At 31.8% G+C, this 18,455-nt stretch overlaps 3 protein-coding genes across 3 annotated transcripts; 2 read left to right on the top strand and 1 right to left on the bottom strand.

Moving 5' to 3' along the window:
- Positions 1-4,483: 4,483 nt before the first annotated feature.
- Positions 4,484-5,980, top strand: LOC148198917 (uncharacterized). Its single transcript, XM_088114454.1, has 2 exons — positions 4,484-4,741; positions 4,989-5,980. Exons 1-2 carry the CDS (start codon positions 4,621-4,623, stop codon positions 5,774-5,776), a joined length of 909 nt encoding a protein of 302 aa, XP_087970580.1. The 5' UTR covers positions 4,484-4,620; the 3' UTR covers positions 5,777-5,980.
- A 1,695-nt stretch (positions 5,981-7,675) lies between these two features.
- LOC148198916 (grpE protein homolog 2, mitochondrial-like) lies at positions 7,676-11,171 on the top strand. The gene is made up of 6 exons (XM_088113314.1): positions 7,676-7,921; positions 8,196-8,376; positions 8,461-8,654; positions 8,763-8,930; positions 9,883-10,011; positions 10,749-11,171. The coding sequence occupies exons 1-6, from the start codon at positions 7,793-7,795 to the stop codon at positions 10,833-10,835; spliced, it is 888 nt and encodes a 295-aa protein (XP_087969440.1). The 5' UTR covers positions 7,676-7,792; the 3' UTR covers positions 10,836-11,171.
- Positions 11,172-12,845: 1,674 nt separating this feature from the next.
- LOC148198915 (uncharacterized) lies at positions 12,846-15,229 on the bottom strand. The gene is made up of 3 exons (XM_088111928.1): positions 14,853-15,229; positions 13,801-13,950; positions 12,846-13,219 (listed from the first exon to the last, which is right to left on the bottom strand). The coding sequence occupies exons 1-3, from the start codon at positions 15,120-15,122 to the stop codon at positions 13,115-13,117; spliced, it is 525 nt and encodes a 174-aa protein (XP_087968054.1). The 5' UTR covers positions 15,123-15,229; the 3' UTR covers positions 12,846-13,114.
- Positions 15,230-18,455: the final 3,226 nt, after the last annotated feature.

Below are 18,455 nucleotides of genomic sequence, written 5' to 3'. Positions count from 1 at the left end.
GTTTAATTTATTTTCACCACTACGACCAATTTCGTATCACAAATCACACTGTTAACTACTCTCAATTATCGATACACTATCTGACTACCCTTAAGTGGAGATTTTGGCAATGAAAATGCTGAAGTTTATTCATTTGCGAGACTCTGGATCTTTATCATCTTAGATTTTGAATTCTTAAATTTGCAGAGTCTTAACTTGATTTAGTTTTCCATTATTCCTACAACTTCAACCTCATAGGGGAGAGAAGCAGTGAATGTGTGGTTACATATTTGGTGAATTCTGCCCTTGATTCTGATTCTTGAATTTGATTTGCACTCTTCACTGCTCTCAAAATCTTATTCCAGATTAGATTTCTCAGTCTTTATCCCTTTATTTTTTTTCAGTTCAATCTCAAAATATGCCTCCTTTACTGTCTTCTGTCTGCTTTGTTTGATGGGATATTAGTTGTGAAACATAATCAGGATAAACTTTTACCTAGCAAGCTCCTAAAATCCACAGCTGTCTATGGATACCTGCAGGTATAAAATTATATCAATAATTTTCAACTGAAATGTAGCATGTAACAGGGTGTTTTTTATGGGTGTCTGTATATTCGCAATTCGTCTCTACCTGTTGTCATCCACAACTGCTGGGGTGGGCATGGTTTGAGCAATGTTTGATAAATTATAATAGGGAGTGTTCTTACTTCATCCTTAGTTTGAAATTTGATGAATATGTGCTTTTCATTGTAGAAAAAACAAAGAGGGGAAAAATGAACAAGGATAAGATCTTCAAGTTAGCAAAGGGGTTCAGGGGTAGAGCCAAGAATTGCATAAGGATTGCAAGGGAGAGAGTGGAGAAGGCCTTGCAATATTCTTACAGAGATCGTCGTAACAAAAAGAGGGACATGCGATCTCTTTGGATCCAAAGGATCAATGCTGGTACCCGTGTACATGGGGTATGTCTTCTTGCTTCTTTCTTCTCTTACAAATCCATAATCTTTTACAATTTTATTGTTGACCAAGAAATTCAGTGTTAAGTTTTCAAACTGTCATTACTAAGTGCGTGTTAGGTTTTCATTGAGAAAGAGCCTAAAATATGCTTATTAGAGAGAAATAGTTATTACTGTTGCACTTGCATGTTTGGGGATTTGTGCTATCAGAAAACCAAACATTGTCTAAATTGTTGGTGATCCAATTATTATGACTATCAGCCTTGTGCTATTTCTTATACATAACACATGTATACGCATATAACTCTAACAACTTCTCCACTTGAATCTTCTGCTAGAGCTCTTATTATCAGGATGTGATTACACATAGATGTCTAACTTTAGCAACAGTTTCACTTGAAAGCTGTGGAAGTAAAACCTGTGCTTTATATAGTTAAACTATGACTTCTTTAAATAGGCTGCATGAAAAATATAGTCACATTGCCGTACTAATTTTGATTTGTTATGATGTTACCTATAAGAATAATTCTTTGCTTTAGCATTGTCTGCAAACATATGAAGTAACTTTCTATGAGTCTTCTCTTTCCCCAATCTTGTCATATTTATCCAGCATCTCTGGACCGAGCAACTGCTACTCCTCTCTAGTTAATTGGTTTTAGTTAGAAGCTCAGGAGGATGTGAGCTTTGTCTGATGATAAATGGGATCGATGAATTTATGTTCCGCTAATGCTTTATTTATCAAGGAAGCATAGGAGGATGCACGGGATGAGCAAATCATCCAGAGATGGATTTTGTCTTTGATGTGTAATAGTAGTATACTATGGAAACGAAAGTGTTCTTTGGTGTAAATTAGCTGACTTGGTAGACAGATTGGATTATTTGGTGAACTTGCATCTGAACCTTATTCGCTGTAGTAAATGACAACGGACTGAATACACGGTGTCTGTGACTGATACATATGTAACCTCAAACGAATTGAATATTAGGTAAACATGCGTCTAGAATCTGTAATTTTTCTCATGCATTAACACCTTTATTTTGAGTTTATATTTGCATGCCACGAGTTATTTAATCTTCTGCCATTTTCTTTGTTGAACATTTTTTCCTTTATTTGCCAGGTCAATTATGGGAACTTTATGCATGGGCTGATGAAGGAAAACATCCAACTTAACAGAAAGGTTCTATCAGAGTTATCTATGCATGAACCCTATAGCTTCAAGTCTTTGGTTGATGTATCGCGAAATGCATTTCCAGGAAACAAGAATGTTGTGATTCCTCCTAGAAAGGTTGCTTTTTAGGGGTCATGATACTTTAGCAAACATTTAGTGGTCGTTTATGTTATAATCCTTAACAAATTTTGAGGATTTTGGGTTTCGTACGCTATCCTTTCAATTTTGTATGTCTGTAATTCTCGAAGTCGGTATTGAGTACTCTTTTTCTGTATGCTCTTCCTCCTTCCTTACCCCTTTTCAATGTCAGAAATGTTGGAACAATAATAAGCCTTAATCCCAAGCATTTTACTTCCATTAGCCTCTACCAAAAATTAAAAGATTTTTTAATACAGATGTGTCTCCAAGGTTTTTTTTCTTAGGACTGCTCCTTGAATCTGTAAGTTGAAAAATCATTTCATCTCGATCTTAACAATCACCAGTATTATTTGATTATCTGAACAGATTAGAATCTTAAATTCATAAAACAAGATCATCTATACATCACAGTAAATTTTATTTTAAATGTCTGTGCTACATTTTGTTTGTCTAAGGTTTTCATTACACACACAGTACAGATTTGATGATTCAGTTGCCGAAGACTATTACGAGTCTCCTTGCACGAATAGATCATGTATAGAATCTTTGTATGTTTTTCTTCTAAGATATAATAACTTAATAAATTCTAAAAGTTCTGAAAAACGATAAAAAAAAGGCCAGAGAATTCAATATCTTGTAACTCTTTTATCAATAGCTATATTTATTTATAATAATGTGAGAAAAAAATTCACGCCAGACTATTTATTTTTTCACACTTTTAAGTAGCTACTTTGAAAATATATAAATGCAAAGACAATGTGCACATAAAATTAACATAAACCGTGCTATTATTTTCTTTTATGTAAATCTTAAAGAAATAAAAAAAAAGGAAATAGACAATACTATATAAAAGAGAGTTACTGGTTAAAAAAAACTGATTTAAAATAATGAAAAAAGTAAAAACATTTTAAGATTTTTTATAAAACTATAATAAAATACTTACAAATATTTCTCCACATAATTAAAAAAAATTAAAAAATTTGTAAAATACAATACTCTTTGTCTCATCATTCGTTTATTTGTTATCAAATATTTAAAAAAGAAAAACTTACCTTCACTATTTCGAAGTTGTTTTTGACTTTTTTTTTATTTATATATTTATCTATGTATATATTTTAATTTTTTTTTGTCTTTATCTATTTCAAAACTTTTCTTTGAATTATAAATATTTGTTTTATGCTAGAATTACCCTTCTATTGATATTTTCATTCAGACAATTCTAATTAGATATTTTACTTTTTATTTTGGACAATGCTTCCGTTTATTGTTATGGGTCAACTACACTATTTTTATTTCACAGTATAAAAATATCTTTTTTAATAATAATATTATCCTTAAAAATGTGTTGTAAAGGATTACAAAAACATGTTTTAATAGAAAATAAGAGAAATTGAACAGTTAGGCATGCAAACCTTTTTAAATCAAAAATCAAATAGTTACACTTAGACAAGAAGAAGTATAAAAATCGTGCAAAGTTAGAGAGTCGTAGTCTTAAGTTTTAAGAGGCAGACTAGAAGATTATCAATGAAAGGTGAATAAGTCTATATAATATATGAATATGCCATTCTCAAAAAAAAATAATTTAAGATAATAGGTTGATGAATTCTTCTTTTATCTATTTTTTATTTATTTATTTTTATTATATATCAACTTACTTTAATTTTTTCTTTTTTAAATTCATAAAATTTACAATGATTAGATATATGATGATTATCTTTTCTTTATCTTTTATATTTTATCTTAAATTAGTTTGTTATTATTTTTTACTTATATTTTGAGTTTAATCATATTTCTTTTATTATAAATAGAAAGTTTTATTTATTTATATATATATATATATATATATATATATATATATATATTCAATAAAAAAAATTAAAAAAATGTCAGAAGAGATAAAATAGAATGTAATAAGTTAAAATTGAGAATGAATGAAATTTAAACACCAAAAAGTAGAGTTGCAAATTTGGTGGCTAGGATATTTTTTTTCTTTTTGGTTTTAACAATATATAAAGAATAAGAAAACCCTTAGCAAGGAACAATGTAAAGTTCTTATCTTAATTTACACATTAATGTTTATTTTGGAGAGGACGCATGAGGAAGAGAGAGAAAAAAAACTGATATTGCCAAGCATACAAGCAAAGTATTCTTTGGAGAAACAATGTGTTAGTTTCTCCTTCTCTTGCATAGGACAACAAAGAAAAATCCTCAACATAGTTAAATCAATCTTTGCACGAAAAGGAAGAACTAGGTTCCAAGAAAACAAATCTATCTGCTCTCCAATGTCTATATAATCAACCTAACTTCAGATTTCATTCACCAAGACAAGAAACAAAGATATTTACACTTAAAAAAAAGAAAAGAAAAAACAAAGGTGTGAGAATGTCGTTAGATGAAAGGACAAATCCACAAGCAGCAGCTGAACCTGTTCATGAAGATTTTATACCACCCTCCGATTGGGATCGCCAGGAAAATAGTGACACCCTCATTCTTATGCTTCCAGGTTCACTTCTTTTAGTTTGTATCATTTTCGTAATATTACTATTAAGGAATGGATTCTAAGACTAAAGGAATCCTGTATAAATTAGGTTTAAATTCATTTCTTAATATTACAGACAAAATAAAAGCACAACAATAAGTAATTTTTCAAAAAAAAAAGAAAAAAAAAATAACATCAAAGTATATTTTTCTAAATACAAAGGAAAAGTAATTTTTGTTTGAAATGAAATAATGAATGTTTGATTTAACAGGGTTTAGAAAAGAGCAATTGAAGGTTCAAGTTTCCTCTAACCGTGTGCTAAGGTTGAGAGGTGAAAGAAAGATCAGTGATAACAAATGGCGTACATTTCACAAGGAAGTAAAGCTTTCTGATTCTCATGACACCACTGGAATCAATGCCAAGTTTGAAGCTGGAATGCTATATGTAAAGCTTCCCAAACTCATCAAACCACCGCCACCACCGTCACCAGGACCACAAGAACCTTCCACGCCCCACCGACCAACAAGTCCAATAACTTATGATGATCACAGACCAGATGCTACTCAACTACATCATCTTGAAAAAGACTCAAAAGAGGACACAACTCATGAAGAATCCAAGATCGAGGAACAACCACCGCCAGCTCATGAAATCTCTCAAGTGATGCTGCAAAAGGAAATGAGCAAAGCAGAAACTGAAGACAAAAGAGAAGAAATGCATGAAACCACACAAACAACAATGAAGGAGCAGAAGGAAGGTCATGAAGATTCTGAAAAGAAGATGGCAGAATCACAAATAAAAACAGATAATGATGAGAAAGAGATGAGGGAAGTTGTAGCTTCTAAGGTTCAAGGAACTGTTCTTGAAGGGTTAAGTAGAATTAGTGTGGCCAAGATGAACACAAGGCTGGAGAAGATTTCTGACATGGTTTTGGAGGTTAAGAAGCAGAATAAAGTAGCCAACTTAGTTGTTCTTGTCTTTCTTGTGTTGCTTATTGGACTCTACATAAAGAGTCTGGTCAAATCATCTTTTACAGGACTCAAAAACCAAGACCTTTGATCATTTGCTTCATTTTCTTGGATTACTGTGTCAACCTGCATCAAGGGCATGAGATAAAATTATCTGTGTGTACGTGAAATTGTAAATAGATTGTGATCTCATGTTCTTGTAATTATCTTTTGTATATTTTTTCCTTTTCATCATGTTCCTTTGTTACTTATGATCCAATGTTCAATCTTATAAAAAAATGAAAAAATGATCCAATGTTGAATTTTGAGCTAACAGTCGGAGAGAAATTCCAGTTAGGCGAAGAAGTGTCACAATGGGCCAACTAACCCGATGAGTTTGGATTTAAAGTTTGAAGCTTTGAATAGATGATTTCACTTTAAATAGATGGGTTGTAATTTATTACTTAAAGCTACGGAAAAATTGCAAAGGTGAAGAGACATATATCATGAAATTTTTATAAAAACAAACTACAGTAAAAAAATATTCTTTTGTTGTTTAGCACAAAGAAAATCATCACTATTCTATTTTGTTACTCTTACTAAACTAATTCACATAAGAATGAATTTTAACACTTTGTTTGATGAGTAACCTAAATATCTATACCATAAATTAATTGACAAATCCTTGTCAAATGTTAATGCTTGCATCTTTGGAATATGAAAAGAAAAAGTCCGTTCCTCTGTTCATTCACTCCGATCAATGTTCTTATCTTTTATCCTATATTACACACAATTTATAATTGAATGATTAAATTAGAGACATCTACTAATTGTAATACAGAAAACAATTTACAAGTTAATTGAGGGACAAAAAAAAAGTTTCTACTATCATCCAAAATCATGATGTCCTCTTCCTATTTGACATTTATCAACAATCTTACTTGTATGTGTTTGTAATTTTTTTCAGTAAGATAAATTTTTTGTCACGTGATATAAGAGTATCAATTATATTTGATAAAACATGAGATTATTTCTTTATCATAATTTCTTACATTATGAAAAAAGTAATTATTTCTGTTTTTATATATATATAAAATTGGAATTTATGCAAAATTTTAATACAATTTGATTATTAAACTTTAAAAATAATTAATATAATTCTTTTAATCCAATTGCATTATATTTTTTTAACATTTCAAAAACATTTGACGTTAAAATATTTTAAAGTAATTAAGTTAAAAAAATTATATATATATATATTAATTTGAAAATTAAAATGTATTAAAATTTTGAACAAAAATAAATTTTAATTTTACGTCAAAATTAAAAGAATAGAAATATTTTTAATCCTAAAATAACATAAAAAACACTTTGTACCGAAAACTCTTTGTATATTATATTATTGTTCTTTAAGTATTTGAAAACATTATAACGGGACTTTGAAAAGAGTCACCATAAATATAAAAAGAACGAGAGATATTTGTATTATTTTACAAAAAATTAAAAAGTAACTTAATGTAATTTAACATCAGGTTAAATAAATTGAGTAACTCTAAAAATTAATAGATATTAAATTTTTTTCAGTCTTCTTTTTTCCAAAACTTTAATAATTATACGAAATTAGCCTTTGTAATATTGTTAAAACATGTCAATAATATTTACATGTTTATTAATTTTGATGTAATTAAATATTTTATTTGATGTTTTATTATTTAATACATGAGACATACATATAGACACCCTAAAGATTGTAATTAAATATTTTTAGAAGTTATAGATTTCTCCCACCAAAACATTATAAAAAAAAAAGAGGAAAAACAAAACATTAACTAGAACAATAGATGATTGCATATCTTCTATTTGTCTAGATTCTTCTAATTTGAAACCCAAAGTGAAATTCCCATTTCATCACACAGAACATAAACTAAACATTGCAGTTTCTAAACCCAAAACAGAAGGGTAAAATCGTCAACAGATAAATATTTCCCTTAAACCCTAACCCCACAAACATTGTTTTCTTTGTGTCCAAGCAAATTTTCCCTTCTTCATTTCCTCACTTTTCTCCTCAAAAACCACTTTCTCTCTTCAATCCCAACTCGAATCTTTGTTCAATCCGTTTTCTTCGGCCATGTTCTTCCACAGGGTGCTGTCCCGTTCCTCTGCAATCCTTTGTCGAAGCTTCACCCTTTCTGTTTCACGAAATTCTCAACCTTTCTCCAATCACTTTCATTCTCTCCTCCACCCATCACCCAACAAGGTAACCCTATTCTAAAAACCTGAACACAGTTTTCTTTTCTCTTTTTTTGCTAATTTTTGTATTGGGGTTTAACTAGGGTTTTAGGGTTTATTGAAAACATTACCGTTTTGGCATTTTGTATTCCATGTGTGAGTTGAGTTTATCATTATGATATTTTGGCAATGAATTATTGTGTAGATTTTGTAATTATTCTATTTTGTTCCTTAGAATTCTGTGTTCAGGAGATTTAGCTTTGGTTAAGTATTCTCATCATGTGATATTTCTAATGTTCCAGCTGATTCCAGTTGAAGCTACTTTGCGGAATCCACTGAATTCATCTTTGACTTCGAGATTCGGATTTTCTTCTTCGGCCTCATCTGAACCTGCTAGTAATGACCCTGTAAAGGCATGTGAGGAAGAAAAGGTGACTGATCAGTCTGAACAAACCAAAGCTGCTGATCAAACCGAAGAATCAGGTTTCGTTTCGAAATCTCGGTCTTAAGCTTGATTGGTCGAAAGAAATATTTGAAGTTTTGAGTGAACTGCGTTTTCTGTTTCAGATGTAGAGAGTGAATGTGATCAATCCAGGGATGATTTAATAAAGCTTGTTGCTGAGAAGGAACAGCTTTTGAAGTTGAAACACAAGGAGATTGCGCAAATGCAGGACAAAGTTCTGCGAACTTATGCGGAGATGGAGAATGTCATGGCCAGAACAAAGCGTGAAGCAGAAAATTCGAAAAAATTTGCTATACAGGTCGATTTTTTACCTTTTTTAAATTGTTATTTTGTGATTTGGGAAGAGTCTTCACCTCTTGGTACTCGCTCTTCAATTTTTGTGCTGAGTGGCTTTAATGTGATGTAGAATTTTGCGAAGAGTCTACTAGATGTTGCTGACAATTTAGGAAGAGCTTCCTCTGTTGTAAAGGAGAGTTTTTCAAAAATTGAATCTCCTAAGGAGTCTTCGGAAGCAGCACAACTCCTGAAAACACTTCTTGAAGGTGTGGAAATGACTGAGAAACAACTTGCAGAGGTAGACTGTTATACTCTATGGCTATGTTGTTTATTTGCAATAGTCCTAGCTAGAATAATGTATTTTCTCAGTGTCATTATAAAGTTGTTTTACCTCTTGTTGCAGTGTTTAGATGGGTTTCTGTGTACATGATAGATAACAGGTGGATTTGAAGGTTCTTTGGGTCTGTATGAAAGGGGTTTTGGGGAGTTGATGTGCCAGGAATAGGAAGTGGACTTTGGCTAAGTTGGTGACTGTCAAGCTGTCAGGGTGTTATCCGCACATTCTAGGATTAATACTGGTTTTAGAAAATCTTAAAGGAAAAATTAATTCTGGTACTTTGGTTTTGGTGGGTTGAATTGTCCATATTGTCTGCAAGGGAAGTAGCCTGGTTGTAGTGAAAATCGAAGAAAACAATAGAAAAGATTAGAAGAAAACTAGGGAATCAAACCTAGGGTCTGATTGTGCAAGCACCCTCTAGAAGATACAAATTTGCTGTGAATTGTAATAACTTTTTGGTGAGTCATTCTGTTTTTTTAAAAGCGTTTTCAATTAGACGTCCTTCAAGCATTATGATTAAAATCCTAATGTTATTGTCCCTTATATTTAAGATTTAAGAGAAGCTTGGACACAAATTAAAGAACGCGTTAAAACCCAATTTAAGCCTGAGTCCAAGAAAGACCAGTACAAGAAAAGTGAATGCATAGTTAGGCTAATACGTAAGTAACAGTCATGTAGTGATTGATGGAATATTAAAATCAACCCTAACAATAGGTCCGTGGTTAGAACAGAGTTGTTTAGAGTGGTTCATTTGGGAGGGAGGTTAGAAAAGAGTTGATTTGAGAGTGGTTCGTAAGGGAGTGAAGTGAGGCTAAGTTAATCCTTTTTATATTGTTTGCTTGACTTAATGTGCTCCTAGAAATAGTTCCAGTGTGTAATCTTGTTCATTTTGGTTGACAACTATTGCTAATAGGTACTGAAAAAGCATGGTGTAGAAAAATATGATCCTACAAATGAGCCATTTGATCCACACAGGCACAATGCCATCTTTCAAATCCCTGATGCTACCAAGGCCCCTGGCACTGTTGGAGTTGTTCTAAAGGTATTCTATATACTTCTTTGTTGTAGTACTGTGATTTTTTTCCCAATGTCGACAATTTTTTTCAAAATTGTGTTGTATTTGGAAAACCTTCTCGAACTCGGAAACTATACGAAGTCTAGGTTGAGGTGTTTCATTATTAATGATTAGCTTTTTGTTTATTGTATTTGCCACTGATTATTTCCATCAATGTTTATCAAAGGTCTCTAAGAGGTTGTGTTTGTGCTTGTGTCCTTGATAGAAAAGGTGTGTTGGAAATATCACATTGATCCGAGATACAACCAAATTATAATTTATAAATGAGTGCAAATTCACCTTACAAGTTAGTTTTATAGGATTTAGTTAGGTCTAAATTTAGGACCTATCTTGGCAAGGTTTAATAAGTCTATAGTGGCACTTGCTATTGAGCTGTCATTGCGTCACTCGCAGATATTAAGTCTCAAACTCAAGATGTTCATTCCCAGTGTAAGGAAGTGTGTTGGAAATCACACATTAATTAAATATATAATCATATTATAGGATATAATCGAATGCAAACTTCATCTTTGATGACATTTTGATGAGGGTGATTTGGATTTAAAATCCATTTTTTGAGAGTTTGGAATAAATGTGGTCTTGTTCTTAGGTTTGATTGACGGTTCATTCATAAACACTCAAACAATGCCACCGTTAGTAATTTCCTTTGTTTACATCCCTTACCATCAATCCTTATATGGCTTAACCCTTGGTCATTTTTGCAGGCTGGATATATGCTCTATGATCGTGTTCTTCGTCCGGCTGAAGTTGGTGTAACTCAAGAAGTAGATGATAGCAAAGCAACTGAGTGATGATGGCATGAAGGAAAGCCTGAGTAGTGAGTTCTTGTTGAATACCATTCAACGTCTTTTTGCAATATGCTTCTATTATTCGGACTCTTATTTTTTAATAAAAAAATACCATGTACGACGATCTTGATTCCATGAGATTTTGATAGTATACATGCTGTTTGCATGTTCAATATAGTAACATCTTTTGTAACCTCTGAGTACCCGCACTGAGTTCAGGAGTTTTAGTCCCTTTTGGCAAATCATAATTTTACAAGGGGTGAAATTGTAAGACTTTTGTGCCTGATGGTTAATTTTCACATGCAGCTTCCCCCTTCCCCCATTTGTCCATTTATTGAATTCTCTATGGTTTTCTACATACCATTATATCTAATGAATACTTGGTCAGTATAAAGATTCTGTATGGTTTTCTACATATCATTATATGTAATGATTACTTGGGTCAATACTTGGTCAGTATAAAGATTTTTTACTGTCAAAAAATAGATGGTTAGATGGTGTTCTACATATCGCATTTTTTACAATCTTGTGCTTTATATTATTTTGTTTCACTAAGTTTGCTTAGATGGTGTTTTTCTAAAATTAGGCCGAGGAATCTAATTTCTTCTGTCAGGCCTTATTATTAGCAAGAATGTGTTACCCGTCCTTAACATGTTCAATTGCAGAATTGCTGAAAATTGCAGAATTACAGTTTATTCTGAGAATTTATGTATGCGATAAAGATTCAATTATTATTGTTGTTATCAGTAAAAAGTGAAAAAATTCTCATTTTTCAAACATTAATTGTCGATTTACTTTATGGGTATTTTATATAACTCATCCAAAAAGAAAACGGAGTAGGTTAGTGATATAGAAAGGAAGACGGATAATAGGTTAAAGTGAGAACTAATTTTATTTGATTTTGTATGTAAATTGACAAATTTGAATCCAAATTAAAACAAAATTGATTAATGTTACAGATTCATTTAATTTCGGAAAAACGTTATTAACATTTACATAGAATTTATTCTTGAAATAGTTATATAACGAAAGGAATCTGTATTGTACTTAAACAATGTGTCTTGTCATTTTAAAAAATGAAGGTTAAGAAATAAAATTGTTTCGAAATATAAGGTGGAGATTATCTCTCAAGCAATGTTACCGTCGCAAAGTACTCAAACATTGTCCTTAGCTCTAGATCCGCATATTCTTCTAACACTGTTCGAAGCTATTAAATGTGATTAGTTACTTTTATTATTATTATTATTATTAACAATAATCTAATTACAGTTCAATAGAAAGTAATTATGTTTTATCTTACATTATTTAATATTAAGGCTAATTTTCATGTAAGATGATTATTCGGTCTGTTAATCATAATTACATAATCACAGTAATATTTCGTCGTGAAAATACTTTGATCAATGACCGTTCGATCTTATTAAAAAAACCAAAGTCAATAATTTTATGTTAAAATCTAATTTCGATGCACATTAATAGAACAAGTTATTTTAACGTTTAGTAAAACGTTTGAAAGAAGCCTGAAGACGCCGAAAGCTATATAATATAGCTCTAAATTCAATATGTGGATGTGGATAGTTTTGACAATACTAAACGTGGGTTTAGTTTAAATTCAACTGTTATATACTTCATTTTTATTTTGAATACATTTTTATTTTTCATATAACAACCCTTTAAACGTCTCATCATATACACTAAATGTGCATTTATCAAGGGTAAAAAGCGACTTTTTCTCAAAAAAAAAATACTGAAAGAAACTCACCCTTATTTTCTATGAATCTAAATAGAGAGAAATTTTGTTCCTCCATTTTCCCCTCCCAGCCAAGCATTACACTAAAACAAAGCATACCACAATCAAAAAGACTGTCACAGGGTTTGTCATTTCCCCCACACTCCCTTTATACCAGATGTTTCCATTTAAAATTCAAATTAAAACTTGAGAAATTGCATCTAAATTTTGCCCTCCACAGTAATTAATTTCCAAAGGCTGAAATGCACAATAAGAAGGCAATACACAGTAAACATCACATCATACATATGATCCATCACGAAAAATAACTGATCATCCCTTGTTGACCAAAACTAGTCACTGATCATTCCTATACTACTGGCAGCACTATAAACAAGATTATGGCTAATTACATTACATGTCAATGTATGATGGTAGGAAGGTAGAAGATAAGAGGTATTATATACTAGCTCAGTATTTCTTGAATGAACACTTCGCTGCCTCACACTGATTTTCTACTTACATATCACATACTCAGTTCATGGACCAACCACTACACATTATTTTCCAATTGAGTATCACTGTTCTGGCTGGTTTCATCATTGTGGCTTTGCAAGTCCACCAAACCATCATCATCCTTTCTAACGATGTTTGAATCCTGCAACACATTGATATGTAGACCAATGCTAATAATGATCCTAATGCTATACTCACCATCAATAACAATAACAAAAGCCTTATTCTTCTATTAAGTGGGATAAGCAGTTGGCTACAAAGATCACCAATGTACTATGCATTCTATGAATCACACTATATCAGTTACCTCAATCAAATTCCAAATCTTCAAATATAAGGTCAAGTTGGCAATGATCAACTTCTCAATTTTACAACAAAACCCTCCTCTTTTATTTAGTAAAACATAGGCAATGTTTATAGTGTTATACTTGAGTTGGAAGAATGGTTTTCTAATCTACTAGAGGCAAATAATAGCAGCAATCTTTACATGGCATTATGGTTTATAGCAAGCACACATGATTGTTCTTGAATGTTAACACTAGTTTGTGTGTCAATATTGGAATTTAGTAAGCAAACGATAATCTAAGCGCAGTATAATGAAAGAGAGGAAAAGAAAATTTTCAAGCATATCAAATACCGTCAACTTTTTGAAAGCCCGAAAATCGAAAGCAGAGTAATGTCCTAATCCATTCATAACAGGAATGAAGGACTCTGTTACTTTACCTTTGTTTCCTCCGACATTTCATTCATGTTCAATTTCCCTTGCATTTCATGAATGACATTTGTCTGTCTAGCTTCGGATTGATCACTCTCAGTTGCAGGTTCATTTTCATCCTTCACCATATTCTTTTTCTGTTCTTCTAGAACAGCAATCTGCATCATTAAATTGACCAATCCTCACTATAATGAAAATGACATATTTGACAGAAACAATGATCCACCCATCCACCATCCCATACACAAATTTATGACATAACTAGTTTCTACCGACAATAAAAGATACAAATTTCAACCCTCAGTGGAATCACAATTTCCACCCAAATAAGGACTAAAGCAACCTTGTGCATATGTCCACTTTTTTCTCCTATATCATTTCCTCTCTATTTTTCTCCCTTATTTCTCAATTGTAATACTTAGTTATTGTTGTTATTGTACTTTTAGAAGTTAAACTTATTTTTTTCATTTTCCTTCACCCAAAAGAAAAAAGAGAAATGTATTCTTTTACCCACTTTTGGTCAAACTACATTTTAGTTCCTATACTTTCAAAATTAAGAATTTAGTCTCCAAAGATATGACTCTAATCCCTTTTCTAATTTACTAAAAATCAAAATCAGTAACTGAAGTTTGATCATTGACTGGGACTAAATTATATATTTTGAAAAATTAGGAATCAGAATTCATCAATCTGAGATTACATGCACCAAAATTCAGTTTCGGGCAAAGCAGAGGTCCTAAACACATTTTTCCACAAAAAAAAAAAAAAAACTTTAATCTGTACTTCCTTTTCTCCGTTTTCTTCCCTCTCTGTCACACATATATCACGACCTAAAATTCACACATAAGGCAGCTAACAAACCCTTTATCACATCCCCAAACCCCAACTCACTCCTTCATTACAGAGCAAAAATCCAAACCCACTTAAACACCACACCCCATCAACACAGCGCAGGAACAAAATTGGAAACTTTTCACCACAAAACAAAACCCCAATTAAATATTCACCCCAAAATTCAAAAGGGTAAACCAGAAAAAGACAGGGACAGAGAGAGACATACAGGGGTGTAACGGAACTTCCTCCTAGGAGGCTCATCGGTGGCGGCAGCGTCATCGTCGGTGGTTGGGGTCCACCGGCGCAGGAGGAGAAGAGAGGAAGCGTTGGAATTGGCAGGAGCGTGAGCGTTGTTGTTGGTGTTGGTGTTACTGGGTGAGGAAGAGGGAGTGACGTGGACCCACTTCTTCTTCCACTTCCTGACGGGGCCGGTGAAGACGGTGGTGGAACCGTAACGAGAGGAGGCGCGGCCGAGTCTGGAACCGACTGCCTCCATTCAGTGGCGGTGGCAGAACACGAAGAGGAATTGGAGTTTTGGGTTGCTTCTGGGCATGCCAGGGAAGAAGTGGCACAGTGAGAAGTGGCTTTTGTTCCGAGAATAAGGTTAAAAGCAAGTAGTGGCAGCTTTTAAGATTATTTTATTATTGTTGAAAATATAAATCCTGTAAATGTAAACATTTTAAAATTGTTATGGTATTAAATATAATTTAAAAAATTATGTAATTATTATTTTTATTATAAAAAATCACTACAAATATGTATAAGATAAAATTACAATAAAAGATTATAAAAGTGACTTATTTTTTTCTATAAAACAATTTATTTAAAAGTTAAACATGTTTTGTTTTTTTAATTTTAAATAAAAATTAGAATTAGTTTTTATTTTATTTTGTAATTTAATTTAGTTTTTAATTTTGAAAATATGTGAATTTAATTCTTTTAATTAAATTCTTTTAAATTTATTTAACATTTAGATTATTTAATATATTTTTTTCAACATTGATAATCGTACTTAACGCTAAAATTTGTTATAATTTTATTACAAAAGTTAAGAGATAAAAATATATTTAATTCTTTATTAAATTATATTTAAAAGAAATATGTATATATTGATAGATAAAATAAAAATAAATGTGTGTATGTGTCATTTTTCTTATTCTAGCAAATATTTATTAAATTTTAATTTATAAATTTTCTTTGTTAACAATATATAGGTAAAGAGAATTTTCCCTTTTGGAGTTGACATTTATTTTATAATTTTATACTTTAAATATAATTTTTTTAAGTTAAAATAATTATTTTATTAATTTTATTTTTTATACAATTATTCTTTTTAAAGTTAACCGTTTTTCTCCATTTAACTGTTTTTTTAAACTTAACTCTTTTTTAATTATAAAACTCTCCACAAAATAAACAAAAATTATTTATAATATTGTAAAATTTATTTATATTTAATTTTATAATAATAATAATATTGTTTTTTTATTATCATATTCAACAAATTGTTTTTTACTAGTAACTATAAAAAATACTTTGTATAATTTTATTATTATATAATTTTTTATTATAAACAATTATTTATATTTAAAAAATAGTTATTAAAAATTGGCTGACTTAGTTCAGAGATAAGAAGATCAGATTTGGACGTGACTTACTTAAATCCCAAGACAAATACAAAGGATCACATGGAGCCACAAAGTGAAATCAAACAATTGAGCTTAAGGAAATAAGAAGACCAATTAACAAACATGGCAATGGCGTGAGCGAATACCACAAACAAGCTTTGGTGTAAGTGTTGAAGGTCAACAATAATTTGTTTACCTAGACTACAACAAACATATTGGACATTCACCATAGAGTGATGTCCTACAAGCTCGTCTTGTTCAAGAAGGCCTGTCCGATGACACTGAAAAAGCATCATCTGGTAAGGAAAAATAATCGTAAAGGTCAAGGTCAAGAAGCTAGAAGAAGCCAACTTCATTAAGGAGGTCACATATACCACATGACTAGCAAACATGGTCATGGTTAAAAAACTGAGCAGTCATGGAAGATGTGCATTGACTTCATTAACCCAAACAAGACATGACAGAAGGATGTCTATCTCCTTTCTAGCATTGACAGATTGGTGGATGATGTGCCAAGTCATCAAATCCTTAGTTTCCTATATGCATACTTTAAGTATAACCAAATGCCCATGTACCATCCAGATAAGGACGAAACGTTCTTCATCACCGAGCATACTAAGTACTACTACATGGTTATATCGTTCGATGTGAAGAATGGTGGGGCCACATACCAACGACTGATGGACAAGATCTTCCACCATCAGATAGGCCAATGCAAGGACTTCTACATGGATGATATGGTGGTAAGGTCTCATTCAGTCAAAGAACACACAAAAGATCTGAAGTAGGTATTTGATTAGATCAGATGCTACAACATGCAGTTAAACTGCTCAAAGTGCACAAGTTTTTGGGTTTCATGCTCAATGTAGAGGGCATTGAGGTAAATTCGAACAAGTGCACAACCATCCTAGAGATGAGGAGTTAACAGAATCTCAAGGAGGTGTAGAGGTTAGTGGGTCGTCTGACATCTCTTTCCCGGTTCATCCCCAAGTTGATGAAAAAAATAAAGTCTATCTTAAAGATGATAAAGAAAAGCTCTCATATCAAGTGGAATGAGCAGTGTGAAGCCTCATTTACGGGAAAAAGACTCTCTTGGCCAGCCCACCTATCATGGCACGACCGGTCGTAGGGAATGAGTTGTAACTCTACTTGGTCGTCTCAAATGAAGCGATAAGTGTAACCCTAATCCAAGACGCCCCCGAACATAAAACAATCTATTTTGTTAGTAGTGTTTTGCAAGATCCAGAGACATGTTATCATTAGATTGAGAAGGTGATGCTAGTGCAACTCACAGCAGCCCACCAGTTGAGGCCATATTTTTATAGTCATTAACTGAGATTTCTCTTGCAGCAGATAACCATGTTCATAACACAATCACCAGTAAAGGTGATAGAGTACTTCTCTTTTATTGAAAAAATTTATGTCAAGCAGACCACATGTATAAATGTGTATGAATTGGAGAAGCTTAGTGCTTCTTATGTATATTTTCTTTATGTGTTTTGTCTATTTGCCTTGAATACAATCCACACACACATTTAGACTACTAAAATCTAAATTCGAAAGGATTTAATTTTTTACTAATCCTTCCATCATTTCTTTGGAAATGTGTCTTAAACACTTATGCCATACGCAAGCAGATCATTTATCCACTAAACTATGTTGTCAACATTATGATGAAGGTCAAAAGAGTTTCAACATATAAATTATCCAAATTCAATTTATATAAGTCATCATAAAATGTATCAGATACAATCAAACAAGTACGCGTAAACAAATTGAAACAATCATTCCCAATCTTAAAAGAATATCCAGCAACATCAAGCATATACAAAGGAATTGAATTTCTACGTTTTATGTACTTTTTCTAAAAATGTCTAGACTTTCTGATAAAATGACATTTGTCATTTTTCTTCTCGATTTTTGTGCAGGATTCGCCGATCTTTAATGGTCATTTATCCTTTCCATATTTCTTTACAAATTTCTTTCCAACTCCTTGATTTCTTATGTAATGAAGAAAGTGACTTCCTAAGTTCTTGAGTCTGATCTCCTTTTGAACTACAAATTGTTCAATTCATGCACATTTCACTTGTCTTTCATGGTATTATAGCTTATTTGAAACAAATCATACTTAGACAGTAACGAGTTCAAAATGATTTGCACAAGAAAACTTTCATCCACTGTCATTCCTAAAGACTTGAGTCTTG

Source organism: Vigna umbellata, chromosome 4 (genome assembly GCF_029865625.1).
Source record: "Vigna umbellata cultivar VRB3 chromosome 4, Vumbellata_1.0, whole genome shotgun sequence".
Classification (NCBI taxonomy): domain Eukaryota; kingdom Viridiplantae; phylum Streptophyta; class Magnoliopsida; order Fabales; family Fabaceae; genus Vigna; species Vigna umbellata.
The sequence above is the reverse complement of the archived record's forward strand: the minus strand, read 5'-3'. Positions and strand labels throughout refer to the sequence as shown.